The 14,063-nt window shown below is 37.0% G+C and overlaps 1 protein-coding gene across 2 annotated transcripts in view; it reads left to right on the top strand.

Annotated features, from left to right (window-relative positions):
- LOC113074265 (glypican-5-like) overlaps positions 1 to 14,063 on the top strand; it is a 72,881-nt gene that overhangs the window by 51,225 nt on the left and 7,593 nt on the right. For both annotated transcript variants that reach the window (XM_026247025.1, XM_026247024.1), the window contains one exon: positions 266 to 388. In XM_026247025.1, coding sequence (XP_026102810.1) covers positions 266 to 388 — 123 coding nt within the window. The remainder of the gene's footprint in view (positions 1 to 265; positions 389 to 14,063) is intronic.

The following is a 14,063-nucleotide window of genomic DNA, read 5'->3' as shown; positions in this document are numbered from 1 at the left end:
ATCTGACAGTGGCACAAAATGCACACACTCATTTAATTCATATATATATATATATATATATATATATATATATATATATATATATATATATTATTTTTCATGTACTTAAAGTGATATTATATAATGAAATGCTGAAAACAGCCTTAAATATGTTCCTAAAACAATGGGTTCTTTGGGTTTTATCTTTCAAAACAAATGAAAAACCTTAATGTTTCAAAATGTTACTTCTCTGCATGTGTTGTTAATTTATTGATTTGTGTCATAGGGAGTTTACGGGGTATATCTCCCGGTATAAGTCTTTCTTCTCCATACTTCCGGAGGCTCTGTGCGAGGGAGAGATGGGCGTCGATGAGCTCATGTGTTGGAGCGGAGATGATGTAGTCAAAAGGTAAGCCATAAGACTCAAACCGCATAAAAGCCATATTAAATTATGTCTGCCCTGAGCACCTCAGCCGCTAGTATCACTCATATTTTAAGTGTATAGGCATTTATGCCACCCCTGAAAAGCATTAAACTGAACAGTCTGTGTAAAGACTCTTAAGTGCCACTTCAGAAGGATTGTGGGCACTTTTCAGCTTGACCAAGCTGGAAGACCAGCTTAGGTTAGTTTAAGTGTTTTTTTTTTTTTTAGCAATGCAAACCTGAATTATACAGTCATAGGTTTGCCAGCTCCCATCTGGCTTGGGTCTGGTATGTGTATATGGGCTCTCAAGAACAAAGTAACACATCATTGCAAATAATCACTCAAGAAAGTACAGACGGAAAAGCCAAATGCACCCACAGAGCTCCTCCATTAACAAGAAATTACCTTTGGGCCACACCGACAGGCTCCTAATAGATTTCGAACAAATCAGTTGCCCCTCAGAGAGAAGTGTTTACTTTGAAAATGGATGTCTGGCTCCAGTTTCATGCCTCAGAAGATAACTCACGCTAACGACCAATGACAAACGACTTAACCGATGTAAGGTAACACAGACGATTGCTGTTGCATTAACAGCCAGGAGACATTGAGGTTGCCAAGTTTTGATTTCTTTGTTTTTCCCTGTGATCTCTCTCTATCTTTCCCCCTCTCTCTCTCTCTCTCTCTCTTAATTTTTCAGTTTTGGTCTCAAGTTATTTGGGGTAGTTGTACAGCGCCAAAGCTGTTTTGTGGTGTTTGTGGCCCAACGAAAGTCTCTTTCTCTCACATCCATCACTCTCTCGTTCTCAGAGAGGTCACACGGCAAACGACGATCTGTATTTCATTTGCCCGTTGGCTTCACTTCTTAAGCACCATCAGCAGAACATGCAATTATGACAATGTTCTCTCTTTCTCTCCCTCACTCGCACTCTTTCCGTCCTCTCATACCCAAATGTGGTTGCCCTACCTTCCATCGATCTCTATAGCAACCAACCAAATTCAGATCATCAACAATGCAGCGCAGAAGAGAAAGACTGATAGAAAAATCTGTATTTTGCTCTCCTCCATGTTAATGCCTTTATTAAAAGTACTGCTGGTACCATAGTGTTAGATGGTAATATTATGGTATACTGTCGTACTGAATGATTTGTATTGTGGTGATATTGGTCAAAAGTATCAGCTTTATTGAACACAATATATTTTGAGCTTGTGCTTTTTGTGGGGAGGAAATTATGCACTGGTGAATCATTCCCATAACACCGGGCTTGTGTATTAAAGCAAACAGGGTTGATTTAGATTTCTTGTTGACTTGGAGCAGCATGTAATGACTGTGATCTACAGTAAAAACACACTCTCTACTGCAGTCCAAAAAAAAAGAGTTGTCTTTTCTTCATCCCTTTTTCTGTCTGACTTTTTTCTTATTACTCAATTAATCAGTCTTTGAAATTTGGCCTAACAATCTGTGTTTCCACCAGAACAATCAATCTGCCAGCGAGATGCAGAAGAGATTAAATACAAGATATTTGTCACATTTTGTGACTATTTGAAATTCATGTAAATGTCTAGACTTGTTTAGACCAGGCAGAAAACTTTTTTTATAGTATTTTTAGCAGTTCACTTTAAATCACCCGGGGTCTCTTTGACTCACTTTGGATGCCCCTTCACATTTGGGTTGGCGTTACTCCACTTTGTGTCCTGCTAAACTTTCATAGGTTGATCAGAAGTGTAGTGTAATGTAGTGGCTTAGGCTTTAAGTTCAAATCACAAGGGAAGGGACATTCTATAAGCCATCGAATCAGTTCTCTTAGGGACAATCCTTACTTGAGTAAAGCGTGTTAAAGTACAGTAAAATATGTTGCAAGAGTGCTACTTAACAGTTTCTACACAGCGGATCCACTCTGGTCTCCAAGCTAGACTGGTGAACAGAGTGATTGATAATCTCACATTCCAGTTTAGATTGAGTTAGATGTAGATTGATCCTTTTATCTGAGATGTGATCCCTGCTGGTCTCAGAACTTGAGTCCAAACTGAATAAGATTGAAGATAAGGTAACTCCCATGAACCAGATTAGTTGAAGTCTTCCATCTCTGTATATCAGCACTGAATTCTGGACACAACTGTCATGCTTTAAGACCATTCTTTTTAGTTATTTTTTTAACCTTCAAAGTAAACATTCACTGGTAAAACTGGTAAAATCTACTTTACAATATTTACTATACTATACTATACTATACTATACTATACTATACTATACTATACTATACTATATTTTCTGTTCATCTTTTATATTATACTTTGGATACATGATGCACACACATAATATAATATCTATTATAATTCTGTATATACATAAATACATATAAAAACAAGATGTTTTGCCATTTTTAATGGATGTTGTCAATGGAGAAAGATGCATTTTGATAGAAGGTGACAATATTACAGCTGCATTGGTTTCTAGCTTATTGCTTTTCTTGGTTATGGACAGTTATCCGATTTGGGGGTGTTTATGTAGCTTAACAGTGGCATAATTCACTCAAAAATGAAAAATGGTCTTCATTTACTTACTTCATTTACCCTTTAACAAACTTGTGTTACTTTGAAACAGACAAAGATATGAAAATTTCTCTGCGTTTTTTGTCCTTCCAGTGAAAGTAAAAGAGGTATTTTTTTATTTAGTTTTTTATTAGATGTGGGCTTGGAACTTGGATCAGGAGTCAATTATGACAAAATTTACATTTTGGGGTGAACTCCCCCTGTAAGTTTTATTCATGCTGACAGTGATTTCATTGCTGTACTGTTTTTTATTAAAAAGTAAGTGAACTTCACATTCCTCTCCCATTGGTAGTCACAGCTCATTTACTTGAAGAAATCAGCTCAAATTAATCACTAATATTCATTTTTCAGAGAGTGGAAGCCAGAGAGAGGTAGCTAGACATAAAAAAATAGACAAGATTCAAAGACTAGAGTGAATCCAATGCAGTGAGCACCTCTGAAGGTGAGGGTCGTCCTGCAGAAGAATGCAGGGAGGTCTCTCAGGGGCCGCTGTGCTGAATCTGGGTCCCCCGCGGCCTGGAGCCGGAACAAAGGGCCTCCTGTGAGCTCTGTGTGGGAAACAGTGGAGGAGAGAATCCCAACGCCCAGCCTGGGAATGTGCCCTCTAAATACATGGAGCAAAACCCATACAGAGAGAATAAATATTGCACACACACATGGATGTCTCTTTCTCTGTAATTGTGTCACATTCGCTCCATCAGTCAGATGTACGTGAAGGTTCATGTTCATGCACAGATGACTTCAAAGCATCTCAGATGGGATGGTGATTTGAATTCTCATTTGTTTTCAGCTCTTTCATGCTAGGCTTCTGGAAATACTCAAAGGCAGATATCAGACACGAAACGGCGACAATGCGAGCGTGCTTTTGCGTGCATGCGGATCTGTCCATGCGTGTCCGTTCTCTGGTCGTGGTTCTGGAAGGACTCTGGGATGTTTGATCAGAGATTCTGAATGCCACAGATTTTTATGCCCACACGATAAACCAGTTGTTTACCATTCACACATCTGGAAACCATTCAGTCAGCCTGATCTGCTCTCTTTCTCTCTCTCTCTCTTTCTCTCTCTGCTTCCTTCTTTCCTCTTATTCAGTATCTCAGTGCCTTGTTCTGTCTCTTCCTCTGTGTGTGGCCTTCATCCACAGATCACACACACCAGTGAGACACATTTAAAGTTGTCTTTCCTGAGGACCGCCGTGGTGTTGATCATTTTGATTTTGTGTGTGGGTTGATGGAAATGCTAGAAATGGTGAGAAATGTCCTTCCTTTAGATTAAAACATGTTTGTTTAGAGATGTTAGCAGGTATTTATTTACAGCACTTATGTATTTTATTTATTTATTTAATGTGAATTAATCTCAGTAATCATGTAATCAGTAATTATAAATGTTGAATTTCCATCGTTATTTTAATTTTATCTAAAATTTTATCTAAAAACCATGTTTAAGCATTATATGATGTAGAATTTGCATTTTAATTTAATTTAATTTAATTTTTTGGTCAAAGGACTACATGCTGTTAATAGTTAATATCTATATTTAACTTTTAAGAAAAGGGCATTTTGGGTTTGGGTCAGTAATTATAATTAGCTTTATTTAGAAGCAGTAGAAGTCTTTGGGATGTTTTCACTTGGATAACTAATTGTCGTGTATGTGTGAGTGTGTGATAAGTGGTCATATTTAATAACGTAAGTCGAGACAGCTGACTGCACCCTGGGATAGAGGACACCCAACCCATTCCCATGACCCACATACATACACTGTGGACCAGAACACACACTCACAAGCAAGTTGTGAGTTGGTTATTGTCTTTAGTGGTCACTGCAGTGTCATAATGACTTATAGACAGAACGAGAGTAAAGCTTTGCTTTCCATCACCTTTTTAGACTGTTTTCTAAAGGAAGGGTGTAAAATTAGCTTTAATTGGTTGTTTTCTTGGTTGATTAGTCCTGACGAGAGTCTTTGCGGTTGCCTGTCTGCTTGTTGCTTTTTTCTGGCATCTATATTTGCTTTGTTTTAATTAACAACACTGTTCTCACGTCTTTAAGCTCTGTGCTCTAGAACCCATGAGACTCGCACGTTCTGGAACGTGCTTCTGGCGAATGGACAAAAACAATCCTCCCCTTATATAAGACCCTGAATTTAATTATCTGAATCAATCCGGGGAGGGACACAGACAATTCTATTCCACATTTCATTCCAGAGACGCCTGGCTGAATCAGATCTGATAGCATCACCTCAGGGCCCTTCAGAGGCCATCGACAAATGGTGTTGAAAATCAGAAGTTGTACAAGAGATGGGCGAGACATTACAGACTCATCAACGCTGGAACTGTAGAGCAGACGCTGAGTGCATTTGGGAGTTGGTCAGTCTGGTTGGATTTTTGACCTCGTAGCGAGAGAGAGGAAAAACAAGAGGAAAATCTGTTGAATATAACATGCCAACATTTTTATCATTTTCAGTTGGCCAGATCAGAAACATTTCCCCCGGCTGGATATTGGCCACATGTTGTCTTGTTAACAATTATTGAATGAATGTTTTGTTTTCAACAAAATATATTTGTCAAGTGAGCTTGAATGGTTCAGACAGACGAAGATGATTCCCATCTTTTCCAGGCTGGTTTATGAAGGTACTGAGCTAGCTGTTTAAGGTTGAGGGTTTATTATTATTTTGGCAACTTTTCTTGTCATGTGTCTTTTTCCATGCTGTAATATTTAAGTATTATTTTGCAATGAAGTTCAATTTGTTAACATTAGATAATGCCTCAGGTAAACAGTATTTCAGAATTTTTTTTTATTAATTTTTTTTATGTCTTTGGAGTCATATGATCATTCAGAAAGCATTTTATTAAGCTGATTTGCTTAAGTCTTTATTCAATATAATGTGTTTAAAAAATGTATAAGTGTAAATTTCTATAATAAATAAAAAGAAAATAGAATACAAAAAGATTAGAAAGGTAGTTTTTTTTAAAGAATATAATTTGAATATTCTATTCTATTAGTATTAGCGTTAGTTTGCATGTGTTTCCCATTATTGTGAATCCAAGTACATATATTTATGCTGCCAGTATATTTGCAGCTTAGATGTGGCTTCTGTGCAGTGTAAAACAACACTAAACAGGCTCACAATGTCATGAGGGTCCCCCACATAGTGGCCCCCCACTTGCAGTGGTTGTGATGCTGGGAAGGAAATGTTGAGGTTAGACCTCTTAGAAACTCAACTGAATAACCATTTCATTTGTTCAACTGAAAGACAGGACTTTGTTTCCCATAGCCACCATGTTGAGCATTACAATTTCCCCCTTTCATTTTTCAAGGGACGGACCAATAAATTCAACCGCATTACATCATCTAGTCCACTTTTCTCCAAGTCACATGGAGCTCTTGCCTTTCGAACAGAACAGCATAGCTATGAATCAAAGGAGTGATGATGCGGTGAGAAAAGAGCGAGATGAACAGCAAACAGTGAACTGTATGTCATCAAACAGCATCTTGGAAATCAAATAAATACAAGAGATGGGGATCAGAAGGGAGCCCCGGAGGAGATGAAAGGGATCAGTTTTCTGACACTTTTCCCGTGGGCAGATCAGAGAGCCAGAGGTGCAGGCCCTGAGAAGGGGAGCGTCTCTCTGGGAGATACTCACAGGCCTCCTTCAGAGCGCTGACCTTAAAGACGCTTTCTGTTCCTGCTTCTGCTCGCTTCTTTAGCTTTGAGGAGACGGGAAAGAAAGATTTAGAAGATAGTGGAGAAATATGTATTATAGTTTAGCTGAAAATAACAGCTTAGAGCAGTGTCAATGTCCAGTTTTATTCTAAGTTTATTAGTTAAACTTTTAAAAAGCTTGTTAGAGACAAAAAGTTATGATGGAAGAAAGCAGCTTCCAAAATACGACGTTTGCTGATGACTAAAGAGGTTTCGTATTTTGCTTGCCTAAGTTGGTTGTTTCACAAAGAATTGTTTGCTTTCTTTATTCTCCCCATCTTTTCAAAGCTAATGAAGCTGGTGAAGCAGGCCTGCTTAGTGGTTAAGCAAGTTAAGAAGCCTGGTGAGATACCATCGGCTAGTGTAATACAAGTCAGGACTATTGGATATTTCTGGATATTTCAACATGACAGTCTACTTTTTCCTTCCACTTCTTTTTCCTTTATCATCACAATTAGTAAAGCAAACTACGTTGATAGTGAAACTGATTTACCAAGGTAGCCTTGCTGGTTTGCTATTAGAGTCCTATTAGGAACATTAGCTTTCTGTTCAAAAATAGTCTGACCTGGTCAATTCAACGATAAATCTCTTTATTTTCTTCTTCCTCCTTTCTTCCAGCTTGATTAAGTTAAGTTAGTTAACAAGCATGGTGAGAACACTGACATGCCATCATCATGTTGTCCAGAATCCAAAACAACAAAAACATATACAGTATTCATAACCAATAAGGTACCTTAACCAAGTTACGAAGCCAGGTGAGATACCATCTACTTGTGTAATGCTAGTGTAGATTTAGTTGGTCAACTAAACATTCATTAGGAAAACAGTGTGTCAATAATGCAAAATTACAGTTAAAGGCAGTTCATCATTGAATTCAATGATGTCATCATCTCAGTTCAGTTTAAATAGTATCTGTGCAATCATTTGCAATCAAGTAAATGATATCGCTGTAGATGAAGTGACCCCAACTAAGCAAGCCAGAGGCGACAGCGGCAAAGAACCAAAACTCCATTGGTGACAGAATGGAGAAAAATCTTGGGAGAAACCAGGCTCAGTCGGGGGGCCAGTTCTCCTCTGACCAGACAAAACCAGTAGTTAAATTCCAGGATGCAGCAAAGTCAGATTGGCAGAAGAATCATCTTAGACTAATCTCTTTTTTTCCCATTGTTATTTCCTTCCTCACAGCTAATTTGTTAAGAGAAGCATGTTGAATGTTGAAAAGTAGCCATACTGGTGAAACTAGTTAAGAAGCCTTGTGAGGGCACCAACATCCTATGATGACCTCCAGCATCTTAAACACAGTGGGTCTTTTCAACTGGGAGTTGAGGAAAAAATAAAGAATCAAGGGAGGATAGAGTAGAAGCAGAGACGTTACGAAACAAAAGCTCATATTTGTTTTTGCAGGGTAAATGAAAGGCTCGTCCCAGCAGTGTCCTTGACCTCCTCCTCCGCCCTGCTTTGTATGACTCAAACACTGGTGTCGTCTCACCGTCTGCATGAGCCTGAATCTTTCTCCAGACAGCTTCACCCCGACACACACACACACACACACACACCATCTACCAGATGGGCTCCAGAAACACCATCCTGCCGCCCCGTCTTACCGTCTGAAGACACATTCCTTTATTTTACAAGAGTTATGACTCTCGGGATACTCCATGGGACTGTCCTCCTTCCAGCATGCCTCCGTTTATCCCAAATAATTAACGATGGCAAACCGAACGTGACTCTTTTTGCTCTCTGAGGATTAAGTGGAGCAGAGCAGGTCTTTCTCTCTCTCTTTCTCTCACACACACACACACACACACACGCACACACACACACACACACACACACACACACACACACACACACACACTCACAGGGATTTGAGATTATGACACACACAGAATGCACTTCGAAAGCATTCTGCTTTCTCTTCCTGGCAATGCATTTAATGGAACTTGTTAAGGCAAACATATCTATTTTATAACTGGAACGTCCCATAACACCCAACATCATGGCAATGACTTTTGCATGAGCAAACACCTCTCTCATTTTTTACTAAATAGAATTCTTATAAATTATTGGAATACTTTTAACATTGCATTATATTTATTTTGTTATTATTATATTATTATTATTTACACTTTTAATTTTGTTATGTATTATTATAATTTTACTTTACATTATACTTTTTTTAAGGTGTAACTGGAGGTGGAGATATTTGGGTGTGCACCTGGCTGTAAGTGCAGCCAGCTGTCTGTGTGAGTTCCATGTGGCATTCGTCATGCGTGTCCTGTTATTCTCAGAGTTTATGTTCAGTCCTACACATAAACAGAAATAGCTGAATGGTGTGTGGCCTTTCAATCTTGGAACCTCATTCTCTCTGTTCGGATCGAAGAGAAGGTTCTCAAGATTTGTATGAATGCGTATGCATATTTTTGTATATACCATGTTTTTGCATCGTAGGAAATGGTTAGATTTGTAGCTTCTTCAGTTTTCTGTTGGTAATTATAATTTATATATATATATATATATATATATATATATATATATATATATATATATATATATATATAAACATTTTAACATGTATGACCCCATTATCCACAATACACACATTGAACAAGATGTCTTGGAGGGGATTTTCCAGACCTGAAATCAATTAAATGAATTCTGTGCACTGCCTTTCCCACAATTACCGCAACACGCATCACTTCATCTTAACAAATTTAAGAATTATTGGATGATCTACAACAGACCAGACTCTTAAAAACGTCTTGCTGCTGATATATTATTCATGAATGTTCTTAGCCTTGTTTAGTAACTATTTTGACATAATTGCAGGGAATGTGTTAAAAATGTATACTAATAAAATTTACACTTTTTCATTGTTTAACTAAAAGATGTTAATTGTTAAACTAATAAACACATTTATTAGTGTAAATGGAAGTATGTGTTGTTAGTTCAAACCAGCTTATGATTTCTAGTTCAGTTTAGTTCATTTGCATTCAAATACATTTTTTTCCCAAGTTCATATTGTTGCACTATTTCCTCCCTGCATGTGCATCTGTATTCCATATCTCTTGTATTTTTTATAGTTCTATTTTTAACACAACATCCATTACATACAGCTCCACCATAATGGGGTTGTGTCTTCAGTAAAAGAGTGGACCTAGAACAGAGCAATCATATACAGATGGATAACTTTTGTCATATACAGATGGTTTTAAAGATCACACACACAGACTACAATTCACAAAACTCTAGTTTAAAGGCTCGGAATGATGGGCTCTTTTAGTGCTTGTGTTGTGAGTGCCATCTGCTTAAGTGTTAAAGTTTGTCTCTTGAAGTGTGCGTGTGTAGTTCTCTGAACTGTGAAACAAACAGGTGTGTCTGTGAGCAGGTTTGTGTCATTTGTGCTGGTTGTACTTGTTTCAGAACTGAGATAACAGAGGGACACCTGTCCAGCCAAGAAGCTCAGTTTACAAAAGAGAGGAACAAATTGATTTAAAAATGGTTACAGACAGTATCTCAAGAACAGAAAAGAGCTGGATGTCAGTTATTGGTTAATTTGGACAAAATTCAAGCTGCTGTTTAAATGGTTTGAACATCATAGACTGTGTGAAAGTAGTTTGGCTGCTGTGTAGAATCTAACTTTAAATGTGGCACCAACCCTTTCATACATTTTTGTACATAAACTTTTAATAGACTTAATCTGTGAAGGGTTGCACTTTATTGCAGTAATAACTAGCATGTCTACTGCTGGGAATTGTGTATGTAAACCTCAAAGAAGAGCCTATACTGCCATCCACAGGCTAAAATATAGACTCAAAAACGATTTGGACAATACTGCATAAAAAATAAATAAATAAATTTGTTTTATCTTATTACATTAAAGTATATACTGTATATTACCATTAGAAGAAGTCTCTTATCCTTATTAAGGCTGCATTTATTTGATAAATTTGATAAATATTACAATTTATAATTACTGTTTTATATTTTAATAGATTATAAAATATAATTTGAGTTTAAGTTGTATTTTCAGCATCATTACTCCAGTCTTCAGTGTCACATGATGCATCAAAATTTGGTGCTCAAGAAGCATTTCTTATTTTTAATGATGAAAACAATTGTGCTGCCTAATATTTTTGTGGAAACTATGGCTTTTTTCAGGATTGTTTGAAAGTTCAAAAGATCAGCTATTACACACGCACGCACACACGCACGCACTCACGCGCGCGCGCGCGCACACACACACGCACACACACATATATATATATATATATAAAACAAAAGTATATATGAACATAAACAAAAATTTATCAGTTTTAATCTATTTATTGCATCCTTAATGAATAAAAGTATTTTTTTCTTTCTTTAAAATAAATCTTACTGACCCCCATATTTTTAAGGGAAGTGAAAAGAGTAGTTTATTATTTAAATAATATACATTAATATATAATGTTTTCATATATAAGGACTTTCTCTCGCTCTCCATTTCTATTTATTTCATCACATTCACACACCAGTCAGTGCATCAGTATGTCTTTTACTAATGACGCTTTCTGGAAAACAGTGCAATAAAATATAGAATGTAAATCAAATTATTTACCACTAGATGGCAAGATATGACCGTTACACTATCACAGAGCACTAAGAAAAGTTCATTAGGTACTTTTGTGTGTATATTTGAAATATTTGTTGGAGTTGTGGTCTTGCAATATTTATTTGTGATATGTTATGCTTTGGTTCCTATGATAAAGACACCATAATCTTTTTTTGAACCCACACTTTTAAAATAAAGGTCCCGTGTTTACATTTATGGTTCCATGAAGAAACTTCTATGGGACCTTTCCTTTGCACTAAAGTTTCTTTGCAGTGGAAAACAGTTCCTTAGATTAGTAAAATATTCTTCACAATAAGAATAAATGTTTTTTTTTATAAAGAAATAATAACTAAAGTAAATAACTTAAGTTTTTTTGTTACCTGGCAAACAGCACATGTGCTGTTCTAGCGGGTGTCTAGCCAGCCATTTTCTGAAACCTCTCTGCATCATGTGTGTGTGTTTTTAATGAGTTTGTTTTTGTCTGACCTGTTCGTTGTCGCCCAAGACAGATGGTTCTGAACTTGAGAGGTGTTAGGATGCATGCATATGTCCATGTGTTTAATTCAGCGGCCCTCTGCCAAATTTGCCCTCAGTCATAACATTTTGGCCACTCAGCGTCTGGCATCAGCCAGTGCCAGCTTGAAGCCACTGGCATCACTTTGATGCTGGCACAAGCTGTGCACATCTGGCCTGTTGTTACTAAAGGCCTGGTGTCTCTGTCATCATTTCTGCTTCTGCAAATAAATGGCAAAGCAGTGAACATGTTGAGGTGTAAATGCACAATGTCACATATATTTGCTGTGTTTTTGTTGACAAGGAATTTACTCTGTACTAAAGCTAGATTTCATTGTATAGATACATGTGCATTCAAATCGACTGTGTGCATTGATAGTTTGTTATTGATCTGCATGATGATGATGGAAAGCCCGCTGGGGAAGAGGTAGAGAGCTACTGTAATAATGTATCTAAGCATTACAAAGACTTATTGTTTGTTTTAGAGTGATTGATTTACTGAAGTATCAATATACCATTAGTACTTGGCCAGTTTAGCTGGAGCGCAGTGAAAATTATTACTTGTATATTAAAGTGGACTGTTTCTGGTTTGTGTTTTTCCAGGGTTCTATCTGATAACATTGTAATTTAGATGCAGAGACAACAGCTCTTACATAAGTGTGCTTGTAACATTTTTTTGTGAGTGTGTAATCTGTCTGAACACACATTCTAAAGTTGTTTATCAAGTTTTAAATGATCCTTTTTTTTCTTTTATTTGAAGAAAGAAACAAAAACTTGAAATGGTTTGAGTGTAATACTTGTTTACTTCAATAGTTGGCAGTAAAGAGAATATTTCTCTTTGCAGCACATGCTCTTCCATGCAATAGACAGATATATATTTAGAATAGTATACTAATTCTGCAATATATATAGTCTGTATACTCAAATACGATAGTATGTCTCTAACTGACATATTGCATTTGTTGAAAAAACAATAATATATGCCATTAAACATAAAATAAAGATAGTTTTACTGTATAATTAGAAAAAAAGCTATTTAACATTTAGCAAGTTGCCAGTTTGTCTCTTATGCTCAAGGCATAAATTATGAAATAAATGATGTAATTAAAAAATATGTATTAAAAATAATTATTTAATCCTGTGATGGCAAATCTTAATTTTCAGCATCATTACTCATTTTTAGTGCCATTGAGGCATCATTCTAATATGCTCAGTTGCTGCTCAGAAAAAATTCAATGGAAAACATTGTATAACATTATAAATGTTTTTGCTGTGACTTTTGATCAGTTCAGTGCATCCATTCTGTCCATCTGTTGCTGTAGAATCCCGAGTTTAAATGTCCCCTAGCTTTGTCCGTGCATTCTCTCAGGAATGTGTTTTAAATCCAGTGCTGGAAACAGTGCCTCAGAAAGACTATAGATAGAACAGGAGCGATGCAATCTCAGGCAGTGACATCATCCGCCGCTGCATCTAAATGATTAGTTTGTGTACAGTATATGCTTGTGTGTGTGTGATGGTGTGTGTCTGCCCGCAAATGGGAGGTCCGGGTCTCGCTTCCGAAATTCCAAAATAATTGAGAACACATCTCAGTGGATTTTCAGCTCCACACACACACTCACCCTCATTACAGTGTTATCTGGAGCTCATTGCCTGCTGTATGCCGCTGACCTGTGCAGCATTATGAGGGAAACAGTGAAAGTGTAAAAGACATTAAAAGACACCAGGTCGAGTTCAAAGAACAGGAAGTTCTCTGCATGGGGCATCAACACTGACCAATTAATGCCACGTTCGCAGGGTCACACACAATCGGACGGGCTTTAGTGTGTGTGTTTGAGTTGGTTTCTCGCCAAACCTCTGCTTTATGCTTCAGGGAAGAGGTTTTAACAGTGACCAGGCAGAGCTGGTGACCGTGTTTAAGTGACTAGGGGCAGATTTACCAGTAAATGTTCCCATAAACAGCCACTTCCTTCAGTTAATTTAGAGCTATAACAGGCTCATCCAGGAATCCCATGGCTTTTTTCCCTCTTCCTGCACTCTCACTCCCTCGTTTACTTGTTTTTCTACTTTACAGTTTACAGAAGGTTTCTTGTTTATTTAGGGTGAATTCACAAAGAATGATCTTCACTAATGTGTGCACTATCGTTCAGATTTTTTTCTTTGTTTTGTTTTCTGTTGTTTTAAAAAGAAGTCTCTTATGCTCACCAAGGCTGCATTTATTTGATAAAAAATACAGTGAAAACAGGCATATTGCTAAATGGTGTATTGGAATATTGTGCATTACAATTTAAAAAGACTTTTTTTCTATTA

This window comes from Carassius auratus, unplaced genomic scaffold, assembly GCF_003368295.1.
Source record: "Carassius auratus strain Wakin unplaced genomic scaffold, ASM336829v1 scaf_tig00014189, whole genome shotgun sequence".
Lineage (NCBI taxonomy): Eukaryota > Metazoa > Chordata > Actinopteri > Cypriniformes > Cyprinidae > Carassius > Carassius auratus.
Note: the sequence above shows the minus strand (reverse complement) of the source record. Positions and strands in the feature narration are given on the sequence as shown.